Genomic DNA, 19,751 nt, shown 5'->3' with positions numbered 1-19,751 from the left:
GGGTCTAAAGTAATGATCAAACATAACAAGAAATTATGTCTTCCTTCTCATCTAAAATATCCACTTCTGCTTGGTACTTTTTAATTCCTTTGCTAAAATTGCAAACAGGGAAGCATGATTAGCGGCCATACACAAAATCTGTGTGTGTATGTCATTACTACTGAAGGCACAACATATAAAAGGCTTTCAAGTGTATGTAAAGCGAGCAAACAAACAAACAAATTAATTAGTGTAATCAGTGTAAATCTTGATTCTAGGAGGCATTCGTAAAAATACTCCATTTTCATTTACAAAATATATCCCATTTTTCCTTGAAATGTAAGTTTCAAGTTAACAGTGTCATTTTAATCAGATGTATTGACTGAGACCAGGAATCATCATAAAAGATAACCTTTATACTTGGTACATCTGGAGAAGCAGGTAGAATCCTCAGAGGAACTAAAGAGGTTAACCAGAGGACAGAGCTAAGTAGCTTTCAACCTCAGTTATTTTCTTCTGTATACGTATGGGTCTGTGATTCTATTAAAATGAGTACATCAGTTCTGTTTATTATTCACAGATTTCTTAAAAAGAATAAGAAAAAATACATGAAATAGAGTATCACTGAGAATGAACTGACAGTAATTTAATCTGTTACAAAGCAACTAGAAAAATGGTGTTGCCTTCTACATGGTATATCAGAAAGCTACCTCACACTTAGCAGTAACATAATTTCTCTAAAAAATTACTAGGTTTGTAAGCAACCTATGCATCTCATTCATAATTTTCTCACTAGTCCTTTCAAATTAGAAGTACCATGAGAAATAGATTTTGAAGACTGTCAGGGATATCATGTATTAACTTTGAAAGATAAAATAATATTTTCAAAAAAAGGTTGGGAAAGAGATAGACACAAAAATGTGGTTACATTTTAATGCAAAAAAATTTTTTTCAGGCCTAACTCATGCTAGGGGCAACTTCCTCAAATATGGTCTGTATTCCTAGGGCTTAGTGCAAGTTTAAGTTCTGTTTCATAAATTAAAACCTTTGCATACTGTTCCCCATGAAGCAAAGACAATTTAATGTTATGATTGTTGGTTTTCAACAGAACTATATATGCAGTGTTACAGATGTAAAACACCTCAATTAAAGGCTGCTTTCTCCTTTAGCAGACACAAGGAACGATTTTTCCCACTCCGAATTTTAACCCTATTATGGATGCCCAGTTGCTAAGAGGAGCCCTACAGGGAATTAGTGAGTATCTTGACTGATTCTAACACATCTTTTTTTTTTTTCAGAAAGCTCTCATAAAATACCAAGCATTAGGCAAAATAAACACTCATAAAATTAAAAGTGTCACCACGTATCTGTTGATTCTTCAAGGTATCACAATAAGACACACTGGTGATGTCCAAATAAATCATGTATTTGCATTTACAGGAACTAAGATGTGGTTAAGATTAACCTAAAATCTATACCAACACTTATAGTAATGAATGCTTTCCTTGAGAAAATAAGAAAAAGAAAACAGAATTCTGTGTTATGCATTACAGTGAAGGCCAACAAAGGAAAGGTTTTTAATTGCAACTTCAATAATTAACTACTACCAGGGACTGTTAAGTCTTTTAATCAGTCATCAAGAAATAAAAATAAATGGAGTAGAAAGTTTAAAGAATTTATTATCTTTCACTCAGGAGCAATTTTTGCTTTCAGCCTATGTACAAAAAAAATTTTTGTTCATCAAAGCATTTTTCTCCGTTCAGATTTTTGTGTTTTCCTGTTAAACATTGTTGATATTGCTTAGGGTCAGAATATTGAATAATTTTTTTTTTTAACTATCTGAAACCTTTTCCTCACATTAAAATTGTTGTCTGTATCAAAATTTTTATACCCTTTGGGCTTTTCACAAGGCTGTATAGCATCGAATCTTGCATTCTGTTTTCAGTTTCTTTAATGGAAATGTGAGGACTCAGACTTAATGTCAAATGAACCAAAATGGGTATTATTGATCAAAAGGAATCTGATGTATCTTTTTGATTAAGTTGGCTACAGATGAAAAGTTTTAAACATTTTGCTAGACTTTGAACAATACTTTTAATGCAACATTGCTAACACAACACAGAGATTATTCTCTTCATTTAATACTGTAAATACAAGTGCATTAACCTTACTTTTAATTTACCTATCAAAGTACATGAAACAAAGTTCTAATTTCAAGGACAATTGGCAAAATACAAAGTTCAGCTTCGGAAGAGTTTAAGTCTCCATAGTCTTCACAGGCACTGACACCCCTGACCCCAAATCTTGCACATGACATTCACTCTTGCGCGGAGGTTCAGCCACATATGTTGTCCCACTGATACCAGTGGTATTACACAAACAAATGAAGTTATTTAGGTTTTTAAATACTTCCTGAACCCTTCTTAGTTTTTGCTGTAGAGACTGTATAAGCTGTACAGATTCCTAGTGATAATTATTTTCTGAAAAGTAAAAAGAAATCCTTATGCACAGAGTTTCAGTAATACATCTGTTTTGTGAGTTTGATGGAAAAGAATCAGACTGATGTTAAATCAGTGTCATGCTAAAAAGCTGGTGTAATTGTGGTGAGATAATCCAGAAGAAGAACTAAACCTGTATAATGAGCAAATACAGCCTTCCTCTGCCAACTTAAAAAAAAAAAAGTATTCAATATCCAGTTACATTTGTGTCAAAATGGAAACTGTCAGTTAGAGATCATATGATAAAATCTGCCTAACAAAGCTGTAATAGGTACAGAATGTGTATCTGTAACATACATATGTATATATATATGTGCTTATATAACAATGACTGGTAGAAACATGAGACTACCCTACTCCATTCAGATGCTAGCTGATCCCCATGCTTTCTAGCCTAATTCATCTCTGCTGCAAGTGTGATAAAGTCAATTGATTTACACTTGGAGATATATTTATGCTGAAATGTCATTAAAATGCTGAGCCATCTAAAATTACCAAGAGCCATCTTTTGGGGTGGAAAAAAATACAAAAATGATAGAGTAATTTTCAGAATATGATGTTAATCATTATCTTCTTTTTCACAAGCAGTTAATACTGATTCATTATAGAAGTTTAGCAGTATGCTCTAGTTATCAAGCAAAAGATCATAGGTAACCTTCAATAAAATGCCCTTGGAAATTGGTTAAAATACTACATTTTTTAAAACTTCGTAACTTATTTTATATAGTTCTTCTGAAAATATCTTTCAGCTTTTCAACAAATGGTCTGACCATAATTTGTCATCCTTATAAAAGAGATCCCTAATCCTGAAATGACAATTTAATCAATATCAACAGTGCATACAAATATGACTTCCCAGGCTCAGCCACAAATTCTACTAGTGTGCCTAGTTCTGAATACATGAAAGCCTCTATCTGTTTTATTGATGCTTTCAAATCCATTGAGCTTGAGAGAGATGGTGATGCATCTGATAATAACAGACTACTTCACTTTTTGCTGGTATTACACCAGCAAGTGAAAGGTACATAAGCACAGTAACTATAATTGATGTTGGTAAGTACCAGTGGGATATTAATCTGTTGATCTATTTTTTTTCAAGAATTTAGGTTAATGTTCTTGAACAAAACATGAACAATCACAAATGTAAGTAAATAACTACACTTTCTTAATTTAGAGTCTGTGTCGTGTTTCCTTTACAGGTTGTGAAAAAGATGTGTTGATTGATATCCTAACGCAGCGTTGCAATTCACAGCGGCTTATGATTGCCGAGGCGTACAGAGACATGTATGGCAGGGTACGACAGAGCCATTTTGTACTTTCGTTACTTCTGTCTCTCCTGTCTCCAACGTGGTTGGTCAGCCCTTCTCTCACGTCAGTCACTGGAACTAAAAGCCTGGCAGACAGCTGGCTGGCACCAACAGACTGGCACACAACTTCGCTCATGTAACTATTGATACCTCTGACGGTTTCAAATTGTTATTCATACAGCAGTAGAAGTATGTCTGCCACACACAAAGTTAAAAAAAAGGGACATGGAAAGTTTCTTCTTCTATAGTTCATTCTCCTCCTCTATTGACCAAACCAGAATTTCTGGACAGACTTATTTCTTCCTCTATGTGCTTTTGGGGGTTTCTGCATTACTTTTTTCAAGTTTTTGGAATACATAACAAAATAGTATTGTATTTGGGTTGAAATACCAAAGAAAAACACTATACCAACAAATACAGGTAGTTGTATCTTATTCACACACTGATTAATGTTCTCATCTCAAGCACCGACATTCTCAGACCTCATACCATGTAATCCCATCTATACACTAAGCACAATACTAATCTGAGTTGCTTAATGTTAAATTTATGATTCTTTGAAAGGTGTTTCAAAAATTTTAAGACATAAAAAGTTAGCTTTTTTTTTCAAATGCATTTTATCAATATCTACTGTATATAACAAGGTAATTTTTGTTATACGAGTTCTTAAACACACACAGAGATAGATATCCTCATTCTATTTCCAGATCTACTGTTGCTAACCCAATGACTTTGGGAAAGTTGCAATGCCTGCATTTTCCTCAGTTACCCCAGCTATATAAGAGTGAAAATAATAGCAACACCCTTTGTAAAATCTCTGTGAAATCTAGTGGTGAAAAGCGCTGTATGAAACTAGATACTATTGGAAAGCTAAAGAAAAATGCTGTGATTAAATTGACCAGACGTGCCCTTCCCCTAATAGAAGCCAGCCAAACATTTTAAACAAAATCCAGTTTTCTTCTTTTCCTGAAGCCTGAAAAACTAACGGCTCACTGGAAAATGCCTTGAAGGTCAGTGCATGCTTGCCATTGAATCGATCAGTGTGAATGAGGACACTGAGTTTGCAAAAATCCCACCCACCACACAGCCATCAGCCTTAATCAGAGTTAACTAGGAATGGTTCATTCAAAAACTCCACATTAACTGCTGATGTGGTAGTCTGTTACCTACCAGTCTGTTAACTGGTAGTACTATGTATTTTCTTCTTTAGGTAGCTGAGCAGTTTTCCAGAAACAGCCTTTGGGCCACCTGTGTACCAAAATACCTCACAACTGTTGACCTCTAAATATGCTGGAACACCCCCTTACTCTCCTAGAATTGGGGGAAAGAAGGGAGCTGGATTTAATCAGTGTAGTGGGTTGATTTGGTGTTGTTACTCACCTGCAGGAGATCACTGGCTTTATTTGGACTGTTATAGAAATTCAAATGCACAAGATTTGTGATATTTTAGATGCAGCCTTGAATGGATGAGTATGTTTTAAATAGACCATAAAAGAACAATAACTGAATCACAGGTATCTTTACCTTCCAAAGTCTGTGACAATGAGTGAAATCAGTGAATCTGAATGATTAAAAGTGTTCTTCTGCTATGAGGTATTTATTAGGTTACCACTACCATTACAGATGCAAACCACACAAGTTCAGTGTTTATCCATGCAACATTCCTCACTGAGTTTTAGTTTAACTTATAGAAAACTAAAGCATGTCAAGCTACCCAAAGGTGCCTGTGATAGTAAAGCACGTAAGCCTATTCTTGTCAAGTCTTCATTTATCTCCTTAATCCTGGACAGTGCTCCTTCTCTACTCCATCCATAGCAGCTGGCTGGGGTTTTTTAACCTTTTCTCTAGAGTGTTTCAACTGGACCTATCATTTTAATAAGGGAAAACATTTAAAAACTCCATATAATTTTTTATCTTTAATTTCTGCCCTCTGATACATGAAGATGACCTAGAGGTAACACTGATGATATCTCAATAAAGAATTGCCAAATGTCCTTCAGGAATGGAATTATGATTTGCCATATTTGGTATTCAAAGAGAACAATTACTGACTTTCTCGCCACTGATCTATTTGGATTTTCTTTTCAAACCCAAAATAAAAATATAAACAAATAAATAAATCCCTATGAAACAACACCAGCTTTAAATCTATATCTCTGTCAGCCATATTCAGTCAACCTGAAGTGCTATAAAGCCAGTGGCCACAGACCTAAAGATCTAGAAGAACTAAAGAAGCCAAAGAAAACCTCAGATGTAATTTTTAAGAATTTCAATCTCTAAAACTATGAATAAGAATAGAAGGGAAAGGCAAGCAAATTATTTTTATATTCCAGCAATGGGCTACAGAAAATTCTGAAACTCATGGAACATCTTGCATATACACCCGCAATTTTAATTTAAATGAATCCGTTAAGCACTGGGTATGCTTTATAGCGCAAGATATATCAAGATACTCTTGACAGCTTTCCAAAAATCCCCCAATTAGTTCTACCTTTTGCCATGTGGAAACAGAGGCCAGTACAAATTAGCTCTAATCTAGTTCAGAAATGAAACAGGAATGCTGATTTTTTTGTCTCACCTGTGATAGCAGATATACTGAAATGGCTAATCTGGTTAGTGTTCCATGCAGTTTATTTGATTGATCCCTCAAAAGTTTGCTATCTTGGGCAGGAACTGCCGAACAGGATGGGATGTGTCTTGCCCTGAATTGCTGTAGCTTACACTTCAGAAGATACTTTAGCACACATCAGTGATAGCATTTCAGTGGCTGTAATCTGTATGAATGGATATATTGCGTTGGGCAAATGTGCCAATCAGCAGTCCCAGCTTATGAGTGGTAAACTCTGCAGGACAGAGAAGACAGACAGCTAGGCAATAACAATTTTAGACTTCTCAGTTTAATCTATAGTAATCCTGTCAGTCCAATCCTCTACACTCTTAATTTCAATTCAGTCTGTTCAATATGGTATTGAATGTTATTATTCAATTCAACAAGTATCCCCACTATGCCCATTAATTTGACAAATGTAAAGTGTGACACATTAGAAGGAGAAATATATAAAAAAAGAAAAGAAAACCCTGAACTGGCTGCATGATTCAGACATACAGACAAGCTTTAAGATTCCTTCTTACAATTAGCCTTCAAGGATTTCTTATAGCAGGCACTATTAGGAAATGTCAGTAATGACAATTTAGAGATGTCTTCTCTTATTTTTCAATACTTCACTTCCCTTAGTTCTGATTGCAGGAGTAATTTTTGATTCGTATCCATTTGTATTATTAATCTATTTTCCCACAGGCATGTTGTCAGAAGTGAGATGTCTTAATGAATTAATCTCTATTCCATGTGTGATTTAGTGGTTGTCAAATGCATCTAATGTGCAATCACTGAAGACTGCGTGTTTCTTCATCATAAATTTCATTTTCAATGTGTATATGTCCTCCTTCATTGCTACTCTAGCTACTAATTTAATTATATTCAGATATGTATCAAAACCAAAGTACAGGCCTGAAAAAGATGCAGCTCTGAAAAAAGAATAGTTTATATCATGGGAACCGTTTCTGGTACTCCTTTAAATTCAGACTTAGGTCAGAACATATCTGACAGCTGCCTAGTGATGTACACAAAAAATAAAAAACATGAGTGCACAAGTATCTTTTTAATCAGAAACAGCAATAGAATAACTAACAAGCTTTTGGCATTCTCAGTGTTTTGAAGGATGCTACTGGGAAAGGGGAGGAAACTCTCATCCATGACTCAGCTACCTGGCAAGCGAGTACTGAGACACACGTGGGGGAAGAGAGGTTCCTTTATATTAATCCAGCATCTGTCAGAAGTAGTGAATTCAGTTTGAATGTAATATATACATAAATTGAAGCACATAACCTTCCAGTAATCCAAAGCAGATATTTTTATGTACTAGGAGCAATATGGACGATTTTTTAAATTATTCACCTAGTGAGTAACACTGAAAAAAGCACAAGAAATCACCTGTGTTCTATGGGATTTGACTTCCAAAGGTGCTTAGCTCCCACAGATTCGCACAGGGAATATGCCAAGGGAAGCTGCAGATGCTCTGCCATGGTATTCAGGTTTCCAAGCCTTTAAGTAGTAGTTGCACTTAAACCCCTGAATTTTCTTCTGTATTCTAATGAACCAAAAATCAACAATCCTGTGTGGTCTACTTGGTTGTGTGTCTATTGTCATCTCACCCACACTATTAGAAGAAGCAGGTACTATTTAAAAGAATATTTTTCTTACTTAGTTTTAGCCAGAATTAATCTTCGGCAGTTCATCTTTATTCATTTACAGAGAAAACCACCAATACTTTTTTTAAGCTGTCTTCATAAAGTGTGGCTATTGAAATAATCCTGTCTATGCATTTTCTTTTTCTTTTCAAGGATCTGATCACGGACCTAAAAGAGAATCTCTCTCATCACTTCAAAGAAGTCATGGTTGGCTTGATGTATCCACCTGCCTCCTATGATGCCCACGAGCTCTGGCATGCCTTGAAGGTACTTGTCAAATTCAGAATTGCTTAGAGTCACAGTCACTAATGACAGTACTGAACATATGTTAAATTGATTTTTTTTACATTTAAATGGTTGATAAACTGCTGGAAGTTAGTACACTGGAATAGTGTACTACGTCATCAGAAATACAGTGCTAGATGAAGTTTATTCACTGGTATGCTAAAACCAGCATAAATAATATCCTTGCCATGTAACAAATACAACCCATTTAACACCCATGGTAAACTCGATAAATAAAGAAATATTTATACAGGGAAATGTAAGGCCCTGATCCTGCAAGCATTTATGTATGTTACGAACAAAATTCACTTGAACTGCCAGTGCCATGCACTAAGCCTCCACCTCTGAAAAGACCAGTACTTCTTTAGCAGCATGTCTTTACATAAACACTTACAAATTACTCTGTGACAAAGCAATGCTCATTCCACTCAAATTGAACTGATTGCACATTTTGAAGAAAGTATTTCCTTTTCTTCCCAGGATCTGAGCCTGTGCTCCTTAAACAACTGAAGTTTTGAAACAAACAAAAATATTTTTTCAAAGATCATGTAATTAAATGGTGAAATTCATTCGCGCAGGGCATTGTGGAGGCCAGAAGCACAAATCAGTTCATAAAGGACTTCAACAAATTCTTAGAAAACAGGTCCACTGTTGGCTATTGAAAATAATAATCCCTGGCAAATTCCTTCTCAGGAAATTCCTAAATTGCCAATTCCTGGAAGATGGGAAGGCATATCAGAGCTCAACACTGTTTTCCTTTTCTTTCCATGAATATTTGCTACTGTCCATTGTCACAAATAAAACACATATTGTGCGACTCTGAGCAAGGTGATCTATCTTACATATTTTGAGAATCCCCTCAAAAAAAAAAGATTAACACTGTTTTTTCTTGTACTTCAGACACTTAAACCAATGCACTTTTTAACTACAGTTGGCATTAAAAGGATTGTGAAATATCATTGGTAGCACTGGAAGCATGACTTTTATAAAAATTATTGACAAGCTTGCCAAAGTTATATTTTTTTCCAAATGTGGCTCAAAGTTAAACTTTCTTACAGTATTCTATCTTGATCTGGATTCCTACGGCCAAAGTGAAAAACAGGCCATATGTGTCTCCAGGCCCAGGCTCGATGTAACATTCTCCCGTTATCCCAAATGCAGAATACTCACCAACACTATACAAAAGCAGCATATACAGCATATCTTATGTAAATTCAAATTTATAAAATTAATTCAAATACTGTAGGAAAATACAGCGATTTGCAGCACTGCATGCATGGCCATGATGCTTCCCTTAAATATGAAGTTCCACAGTAGACATTACAGACCCTAACATTCCTAAATAAATTAAAAAAAAAAAAAGATAGAAGCACAACACAATAGTTGTGCTTATATCTACTTCAGATTGCCTGAACACTTGCTGGGGACGTATGCTCAATCTTTGCATCTGATTTCTTTCAGCAAATCCCAAATTCTTACTAAAGCTCTAAAGTTCTTCCCATTATGTTTCTGTCAACACTAGTCTTGTTTCATTCTCCACTTGTTAATGTACACGCTGAAATTTCGATTAAGTAGGAATATATTTGAAATACAGGGTTCTACTGTATTCAAAGTCATTTTCTATTTAAACAGGTAGACTATGCAAAAGTACACTCTGCATTGCTTCAGCAGAGACTGCTATTCTTTTGTTACTTCTGATAAGTGCAGCACTGCTTTCTTCTAAAACCTGTGGTTTCTACTAACAACATCTTTTCATATTTCTTTCCACACAGGGAGTAGACACAGAAGAAAAATGTCTAATTGACATATTAGCCTCAAGATCAAATATGGAGATCTTCCAGATGAAAGAAGCCTACTTAATGCGTAATGTTTTTTACAAGTGCACAGTAGCAGTTGTACTATGTGTGCTCTGGATGTATTAGCACACATGAAGGAACTGAACTCACAAAAATGACTTCTCAATACTAACTGGTTCCCTTCCCTCTCCTCTCCCATAACTATATACAAAAGGCTGAAGCAAAATGTTTAAAGTTGAAAATACGTCATAGTATTTTTGAGATGTATTGCTACCTATGACATTTGAAATACCTGGCCACCACATTTTGAGATTTTCAGAAACTTTTGCACACTTTATTCAAAAAACTACATAAGCTGTTTTCCTTCAAAAAGTGCTTACTCAGGCTGGACACTCCACTCACCTGCCTTGATGGGGCATTTCCAAGTACCTCACTGCCACACAGCAGCAGCAGTGGTGGGGCTGCGCCCATGGGTGGGTGGACAGGTGAGCCGGGGCAGCGGCTGAGGCCCCCTGGCAGGGCAGAGCCCCCACAGCAGGGCCCAGGCAGACCTGCCAGCCCCATGGCTAGGTCCGTGCAGAACCTGCACAAGTTACTGTGGAATAATCACCATAGAAAATGGATGAGTATTTATTTATTTATTTATCCTTTGCTTGCTAATCTTCATTAGTACTATTCAGAGCACGTTCATTTGTAATTTAGATTGTATGTTTTTGTTTTAACCTAGAATATAACAATGATCTTCAACAAGATATCGATTCTGAGACTTCAGGTCACTTCAGAGATACGCTCATGAACCTTGCTCAGGTACTGTAAAAACAAGTAGTATGACTTACATTTCTAAAAAATTCATAATAACTTTTGATACTATTTGAGAAGTCTTAAATTTTAAGGTGACTGTGGTTAAAGCTAGTTCAAGCTAGCTAGTTCAAGAGCTACACTTTTGAACAGGAGCAGGGAAAGCAGAAGAGGAAGAGAACTTGAATTCTTTCATCTACTTTGACTTTGACTTTGGCTTTCAGACGGAGGCAAAGGTCGACAGACTATTTTATTGAGTAAGTCCCTGGATATTCAACTGTTGACCCTTTGCTCAATCTGTCTCATCTCAAAAGGTGTCTACTTGCATGTACAAATGAGCTTTTCATTTTTAAAGCTCTGTTTTCTCCACTGTTAGAATATATGGTTCATAATCCAGTCTAGGCATTATGTAAAAATGGAGAAATATCCACATTTGACTATGAAAGAAAGTATTAAATAGTTCTCTGTTTTAAACATTATGTTCTTTGCGCTACTGCATATGCTAAATCACAGTATGTTTGCATGCAGGCAAACGAATCCTCACTATCACACACCAACTTTTGCAGTTTTGCTAATTTATAGCTTTATGCAACAAAATATGGTCATCCTTGTCAGATCATGAGCTCCCATTCTCATTGTAGTCACTGTGCTCATTATTTTAAAAATATTTTATAAACCAGAGTAACAAATAATGACAAAATGACTGCCAGGAGATAATAGCATACATAAGGTATATCTGTATTTTTATATATGTGTATCTGGGGAAAAAGAGTTTCTTACTAAGATTTAAAATAGCAGCAGGCTTCACTGAGGTACAGAGATAAAAAGCAGATGTTTCAAATGTAGAAGCTATAAACAGGAAATATCTTTTTCTAACGTTGGAGGTTTTTTCCCCCTAATAATGAAAATTCTTCCTTGCTTAAAAATGAAGAGCTACAGGTTAAGCAACCTCACTTCTTATCTTTATTAAAACCATGGGACATTTTACTTGTCAAAAGAACAAATTTAAAATAAATTATCTGAGACTACATTATTAGCCCTTATTTTCTTAAACCACAGACATTGATAAAGAGACCTGAAATCAGCAACTTCTTAGCTAACAAGATCTAACTGATATTTTTCTCAAGATAAAGAAGAGTTGCAGAAAATTCCAGCTTCACTCAGTTATACTGTATACTTCTGAAGATTGTTAGTTGAATCATCCATGTTTGGATATGGCCTTACATTAAAACTCAGTGATATTTCATTAAAATATATCCTTTCTAGTTCTAGTACCATGCAATTTACAGAGGATTATTCTATAGCAACATTTCCAATGCATCCTTTAATGCTTTTTTCAGACACCCTTTGCTTTGATGTCTATTAAGTCTTGGGACTGATGACACACACATCTGACTACAGATAGAACTAAATGTGCTTCATGTATGGAGAGCAAACTATTCAACTGCTATACTGTGGGATTTACGGTTTTCATGTCCACACTGAGGCAGATTAGAAGTTATAGGTTACAGTCCTTCCTAAATAAATTAACAGAGTTACAAATTCAGGCTAAGTAATATTCTAGTATGAGACAAACAGATTTTTATTCTCATTCTCTTTTTTTGGGTATTAATTGGAATATGATCATTTTCTACTATTTAAAAAATAATTATACATATTGTGGGATTCTCCAGCAAAACTATGCCAAGAGTAGTCACTGTTAACTGTTACTGGGGAAAGCAGGCATTTGACTCATGTAGAGTATTATTTAACTTATGCTTTTGTTCACTTGTCTGTCTTTTTTTCCTGTGTTTTCTCATGTATGCAACTTTATGCAGTCATTCCAGCATAATTTCCTTCAAGTAATTTATCTTGTTACTAGGAATTCCACTGTGTGAAATTCTTACAATTTAATTAAAATATAAATTAACATTTTTAACAGGAAAGGGCTATAAATCAGTCATTCTACAAGTTGACAATCAATACATAATTTTAATGCTCACTTTCACATATAGGGTAAAATGACTAAATTTTAAACTAAAGTAAATTGCTTCAAACACATATCATTAAGGCAGTGATTACATGCTGCTTGAGATTGTTAAGAGTTCTGCAACCAGGGCTGATTTGTATCATTACAAGACGATTTGGTTAAAAAAGCAATTCCAAAAGTTGTGTGCTTTTCTCCTTTTCTAACAACTATATAATTCAGATCATAGCGTGTTTACTAAAGCATATCAGCTTGATTTGTGTAACTGAAAAACTAATAAATGTATAGGAAAATTAGAAGTATTCTTCTGTTGTTTATGTATCAAAGTTGTCAAACAATTTCCTAGTCTTGAGTCTTAATTTTAGACAATGATTATAAGCAAGCAAAATCTGTTATTTGATGTGCTTGCTCCCACCGTTTGTGCAGGGAGAAAAAAATGAGAAAAGATTCTTCTGGTAATATGCATATTGATAAGAAATAATCAGTGAATGGCAAATGTTACTCTTACCCTTTTTTTCCCCTCATAGTTACATATTATAGTAAGCAATATAACATACATAATACTGGAAATGGTGGTGGGATGGTAGTGGTAAGGTAAAAGCTTATTTATAACGGGACAGGTTTATCCACTTCCCCTATATTTACCTCTCACAAGACCGTTTGTCATTCCAGAGTTCCTCTACTTAGAGGAAATGAAGACATAACATGACAACTTGAAGATATTTCCTACAGTTGCAAATTCAGCCATTGAATGCACTAATCCAATCTAAAAGCCCATATGTGTTATCTCAAGAAATGAAATGTAGCTTCACATAGAGACAACTTGATATTCCTACAGTCTTTCAGGATTTAATTTTTGAAGAAAACGTATCTATTTTTCCCCCAGGGAACAAGGATGGAAGGATATGCAGATCCTTCTACAGCCGCGCAGGATGCAATGGTAAATATAGTCAGATGTGAGCTTCTCAAACATTAAAAAAAAGAACAAATACAAATTTTGAAAAGTGATTTAGGACTTACTTAAAATCTTCTGCATTTTTTTTCCTTTTTCTGGTACATTAGATTCTATGGGAAGCATGTCAGCAGAAAACAGGCGAACACAAAAACATGCTGCAAATGATTCTCTGCAACAGGAGTTACCAGCAGTTGTGGATGGGTAATCCAGCAGTTCAGCTGCTTGAACATAAAGTGGAAAGGAAAAATCTGACTTGCTAATAAAACCATGGTTTACATACCAAGAAGCTCAGTGTGCAGCAGGGTATTAGCCTGAAACCTAAGTGTGAACTGTTGGAGCTTTCAGACTCCCACTGACGTTAATAGGATTTTGGAAGTAATGCAAAACTGAACTTTGCCTGGTGACTACAGACAGCTGTAGATAGAACAGACAGACATCAGGATGCCTAATAACAGAGAGAAGAATGCATGACCAAAGAAAGACATAGGCTACGGCTGCACTGCGTTTACACACAACGCATCAGGATGAGGCAGATTTTTCTTAACTATTTTCTTCATTTTTCCTAAGTAACTCTTTGCTATGAGTGGAAACACCTTGGGAGAGGCAGTTGGAGTATTTTCAACAAATGTTTGTATGTGAAAACACATTGTTGTGTTGAAGCTTTTCCACAGAAGTTTCAAGTTTTTGATGGGAGCACTTCAGGGTCCACATCCACTCTCTTGTAATGAACATACACACAGAAACATAATGGGACATTTTTATTTAAAATAGATAATCAGACATAATTACAGATTGCAAGAAAATTATATGAGATCTTCCAGATCTTCCACTGCAGAAAAGAAACCTGTTGTATCTGTTTGGTGACAAGTTTGAGATGTCTTTTGCTCTGCAGTGGAAAAACAGTCTGTTTGGTGACAAGTTTATCACTGTGCAGCCAGCTGTATTTCTTATGCCAACTTCTAACAGCAGCTTAGAACTACTTTGCTGTCATGGATCAACAAACTAATTCTTCTATCATGACTTCTGTAAGGCTGGTGATGATATGATTAACATAATGTAACACACCTGCTTATGCTCTACTGCTTTTCTGTAACAAGAGATCTGAGGGCTCTGCCTATAATGTAGCCCTCTGTAAGGTTTGTAGTGGGCAGTGAGTTGAAAATTATCCCCCTTCCCTAAAGGAGTAAGCACGCTCTGTATATTTGTGTGTGTAAGTCTGGATACCTGCGTTATCCAGAGTGTCCATGTCTGGATACTGACATGGTATGCATGTCATGCCATGGCTTCTTGTCAAAACCTATGAATCTCTGGCCAGTTTTAGCCAAGCTGAGCAAGGAAGTTGTCTTAATAACATGACATTCTTACAAGTTTCGTAAACAGAGGTTGCTAGATAGGTAATTTATTAAAGCTTCCAGTGAAACAGAGCCTTTGGAGCGCATTCATTTTATACTGTATACTGGAGAACCCAGAGAGAGAATGTCCTGGAAGCCAGGTTTCAGGCTACTTATTTAGATTGCCTTACCTGGGGGATATAGACATAATGAAACACTGAGAATAAACAGGGAAAAAAATAAACTCAATGGTTATAGTACTGGGGGAAAGCAGGAAAAAAAAGGCAAGTTGATCATTATCAATGAACTAGAATAAAGCAAGATTTCTTTCTTCCCCAAGTTTTCCAGGAGTTCCAAAATATCTCTGGGCAGGACATAGTAGATGCCATTAACGAATGTTATGATGGATACTTTCAAGAATTACTGGTTGCAATAGGTAACGTAAAAATATTATTTTATACTAGCAGTAATCTCAATAAATATCTAGTATGGTACCTCTGATGCATCAAGACTGTTATTTTTCTGATATTTTTATCCATTTTACTCTCCTATATTGTGTAATTAAATTTTCAGAGATAATTAGAAAAGAATATTTGAACTACTTTTCCATGTTTGTGTAAATCTAAAAATGTATATATGCAGCATTAGATTCTGACTGAGCAGAACTAGTATCTGTTCTTTATTTGATAACAAATTTTGTGTGATCAATGATAACTGCATTACCAACTGATTCTACACATATTAAATAACTGGCAAAGTTTTCAGGACTTGAGTGGTATATAAACAAGTTCCAAGCTTTATGTGCCTTTGTTTTTCATTTATAGAATAAGGATAATAATATTTCTACAAAGATGTCATGTGGGCGTATTCACTGATATTTAATAAGCCCTTCAATGCAACAGTAATGAGCACCCACCCAAAATAAGTACCAGACTTTTTAAATTATAACTATAGTCATGGTTGTGAAAACTGGTAGCTCAATTTCTGCTGAGTCATGGACAGCACTACTCAGCTTTATATTTCAAGGAGCTCAAAGCCAATAAAATTGATTTTATAATAATCTTATGTTTACCTGTTGCAACTTTTCTCTCCTAGTTCTCTGTGTTCGTGACAAGCCTTCCTACTTTGCTTACAGGCTTTACAATGCAATTCATGTAAGTAGTCTTTCTTCTTCACATATCATAAAAAGTAGCTTCCCTATTTTTTTGTTTGATTATTCTTAAACAAGTACTTACAAATCAGCCCGTTCAATCTTCAAGGTGTGATTGCATGTTTTAAAATTGTTGGTATCTACATAAATTTCAAAGCAGTAGTGCCTAAGCAGCAGTTAGGATTTAACAGTTAACAGTAAAAGGTTAAATATTTAGATTCCTTAAAAAAGTATCTGTCTGGTAACTTTGTCGATTTTTTTTTCACTTGAAAACCTTTCTTTTCTATGGATTGTATCTCCCCCTGCTGTGCAGAACACAATGTGCACTTTTCTTACTATGCAATTTTTGTATCTAGAGATTTAATAAGTATCACTAAAAATTAAATCATAAATTAGTGTTACATAAAAACAAATGGTCATATTTTCTTGTGGGGCTCAATGTATATATGTAGGTTCTTTATCTTTGTGTGTAAGTGCTAACATACTAAAACAAATGAGTGCCAAGAAGAAATATGGGTAAATGCAAACACCTACAAATTCTTCCTACTAGAGGTCACTGAAGACATTTTCTTCTGTTTTTCATTCATTAGTGAAAATAATGAGGCATTATGTTATATAAAAAATAAAGTATAATCTTTTAAGCTAATCTTTTAAGTCTAATCTTTAGAAGATGGTCATAAAAGCCAGCCATGGGTAAAATGTGAAGTATCATCCTAGAGCAGGATTGGCAAAAATAGATAGGATTCAAGCCAGAACCCTCAAACAAAACTATTCAGCAACACTTCAACAGGGCCCCAGTATCCTCTTCCAGGTGCTGCCACTACTGCTGTCCCCCGTTTCAGCTAAACCAGCAACAGTAGCAGCAAAGAACCAAGGAAAATCCCGGGGGCTGAGAGGAAGAGGCAATATTTTGTCTGAGCAGTCAAAAGAGGATTCTGGCACAGGACATGAAAAAGGTTTGCCAAAAGTACCAGGAAATACCAGCTATCAGGAAAAGTGACGTTTCTCAAAGGTCCTGTATCAAGACCACTTTTCAAGTTAAAACCTCATTTTTAATTTTAAGAAATATCACATAGACAGTTTTCTTCTCTATTATATTCAGATGATGTATGTGATGCAGGAAAAAATTTTTAATGATTAAGAATAAAAATTTGCATTTTGTTTTAATTAATATTTTACTCTGTTTTCACAAAGTGTTTTAATGAACACAGATAATTCTCAAAAGAAATGCAAGAATTTAAAATAGTGTCTGTTTTTGCAGCCAAGTTATGTCCAGTTTATACCAAAAGTTTTTTATATGTCCATTTATAATACAATATAATAAAACCCACCCAGGATTCTAATGCTTGAAATCATAGTCCGTAATGGTTTATAAGAAAGATCTTAATCTAGCCATCAAACACGTATCAAATTCTTTATAAGAAGCTTTTTAACATATCTCATTACTTGTTTTTTTGAAAACAAGATTTCAAAATCAGTGGCTAGTCGATAAAATTACGATTTAGCTTTAAACAATCTAAATTAGTCATCAGTCATCCCAACCCTAAATCTGTTTTTATTACTTTTACTGCCACTAGATGTCCCCATTCTCCACACAATTACAATATGAAAATTTATTTAGAAACAGTTAAAATAAAACATAGTTGAATACAAGCTATGTAAATTCTAAATCAATGGTTAAAAATCTCACTGAATTCACATTCAGCAGCAGTTGTTGTGAAATAGATTATTGGCTTCAGTATAGTTTGAATGGACTCCACAATGACAGTCACAACAGCTACCTACAAACTGAATACCGAACATGACTGACAAAAGTTCATCAGGTTTTTCTTTTTAAAAGTTTCAGTGCATGGTTAAAACACTGAAATGTGGGGAATCTCTGTTATTCAGTAACATGAATTCTATTATTTGAGCATGTGAAAACTCTGTAGGATAAAACCTTTGAATGCTTAGACTTCTTTAAAATCTAGGATATCTTTATGGGTAGCCTAATTAATTGGCTTATCTATTAAACATTAATATGAGCATATACAGATAGGCAAACACATATTGTCCAACTGTCAAGTTTCCTCTCATCTTCTTTTCTTTTTAGGACTTTGGGTTTCACAATAAAACAGTTATAAGGATTCTCATTGCCAGGAGTGAGATTGACTTGATGAATATACGACAGCGATACAAAGAGAGATATGGGAAATCACTCTTTCATGACATTAAAGTAAGTTTTTACACACTTTTGCATATATTCAGCACTGGCACCACACAGACTGTGCCAAGCCCTACCGGAAAAATACAGAGGGTTAATCTCCATTCAATCACTTGGTTTAGAAAAAAAGGCAATATATAAAAACAATAGCATATCTTTTTGGTGCCTCAGGCTGACTTCAGTAAGTGAGCAGTGAATTCCCAACTCACTCTCATTCTATGCGATTTTGTCCCTCCCCAATAGCAAGAGGAGGATATAAACAGGGTAGGACAGTGTATGCTGAGGAATAGTTTGCATTAATAGTTTCTACTCTAATTGATACCATCTTCTTTCACACTGTCCTGCAAGTTTAGACTGATACCACTTCCATGCAAAACTGAGATAAAAATCTGGTTTTATCCTTGCGCTTAGGTAGTATCAACCTTCAGAAAAACTATTCCTCTTGTACTTTTGCTCTTATCTTAAAACAAAACTCTGACACTGTTTGATTGTACAAAAATGACTCTTGCTAAGACACTTTATCTTTTTTATAAAGTGCAGTAACTGTAAGAAATTGCTCATGATTTTTTTGGTATTGAACTTGACAAGTATTAAGCAGGTTTGATCCAACCTTTCAAAAGTAGATTGTTTCTAGGTGCCCAAGCAACCAAAGCCCAAGGTATGTGAAATTAAAAAAACCTTGGCCTAGAATCCTTATGAACACTGTAATATTTTACAAAACCTTACAACGTCAGTCTAGCCCTTGTCACACACCAAGAGAAGAAAAATTAAGAAAACCTATAGTCACGGAAATGTTTTTTTTTTTTTCTTGCAGCATTTTGCTTCAGGGCATTATGAGAGTGCTTTACTTGCTATCTGTGCTGGTGATGCTGAAGATTATTAAGGAAGAAGAAGATGAACTTTGAAGGCTGTATAAATCTATTTTAAATAGAAAGTGAAGTAATACACAATACATTAACTGTAAGAGATCCCTATTCTACATAGAAGAACAGAAAAATCAGCGCTATACATTTGCTAATATTAAATTTTTCTTGAAACAGGAAAAAATGTTGGCAGGAACAACATTATCCCTAGTTCTAGTTAATATTTCGTTTCTATGGTTAATATAAATTAATGAAGCAAGTAGTAAATTAAATCCATGTAAGCATATGTTTATCATTTAGTCTCGCAACATCCCAAACATTAGACAATAGGCTCTGGAAGAACCTATTCACTTCCACACTGAAAAGAAAAAA

The 19,751-nt window shown here is 35.0% G+C and overlaps 1 protein-coding gene across 1 annotated transcript; it reads left to right on the top strand.

Moving 5' to 3' along the window:
• The first annotated feature begins 1,160 nt into the window (after window positions 1-1,160).
• Window positions 1,161-19,399, top strand: ANXA10 (annexin A10). Its single transcript, XM_076336560.1, has 11 exons — window positions 1,161-1,233; window positions 3,677-3,771; window positions 8,186-8,299; window positions 10,090-10,180; window positions 10,841-10,920; window positions 13,764-13,817; window positions 13,940-14,033; window positions 15,504-15,599; window positions 16,259-16,317; window positions 18,406-18,528; window positions 19,331-19,399. The coding sequence occupies exons 1-11, from the start codon at window positions 1,194-1,196 to the stop codon at window positions 19,397-19,399; spliced, it is 915 nt and encodes a 304-aa protein (XP_076192675.1). The 5' UTR covers window positions 1,161-1,193.
• The last annotated feature ends 352 nt before the right edge of the window (window positions 19,400-19,751 follow it).

Source organism: Aptenodytes patagonicus, chromosome 4 (genome assembly GCF_965638725.1).
Source record: "Aptenodytes patagonicus chromosome 4, bAptPat1.pri.cur, whole genome shotgun sequence".
Classification (NCBI taxonomy): Eukaryota; Metazoa; Chordata; class Aves; order Sphenisciformes; family Spheniscidae; genus Aptenodytes; species Aptenodytes patagonicus.
The sequence above is the reverse complement of the archived record's forward strand: the minus strand, read 5'-3'. Positions and strand labels throughout refer to the sequence as shown.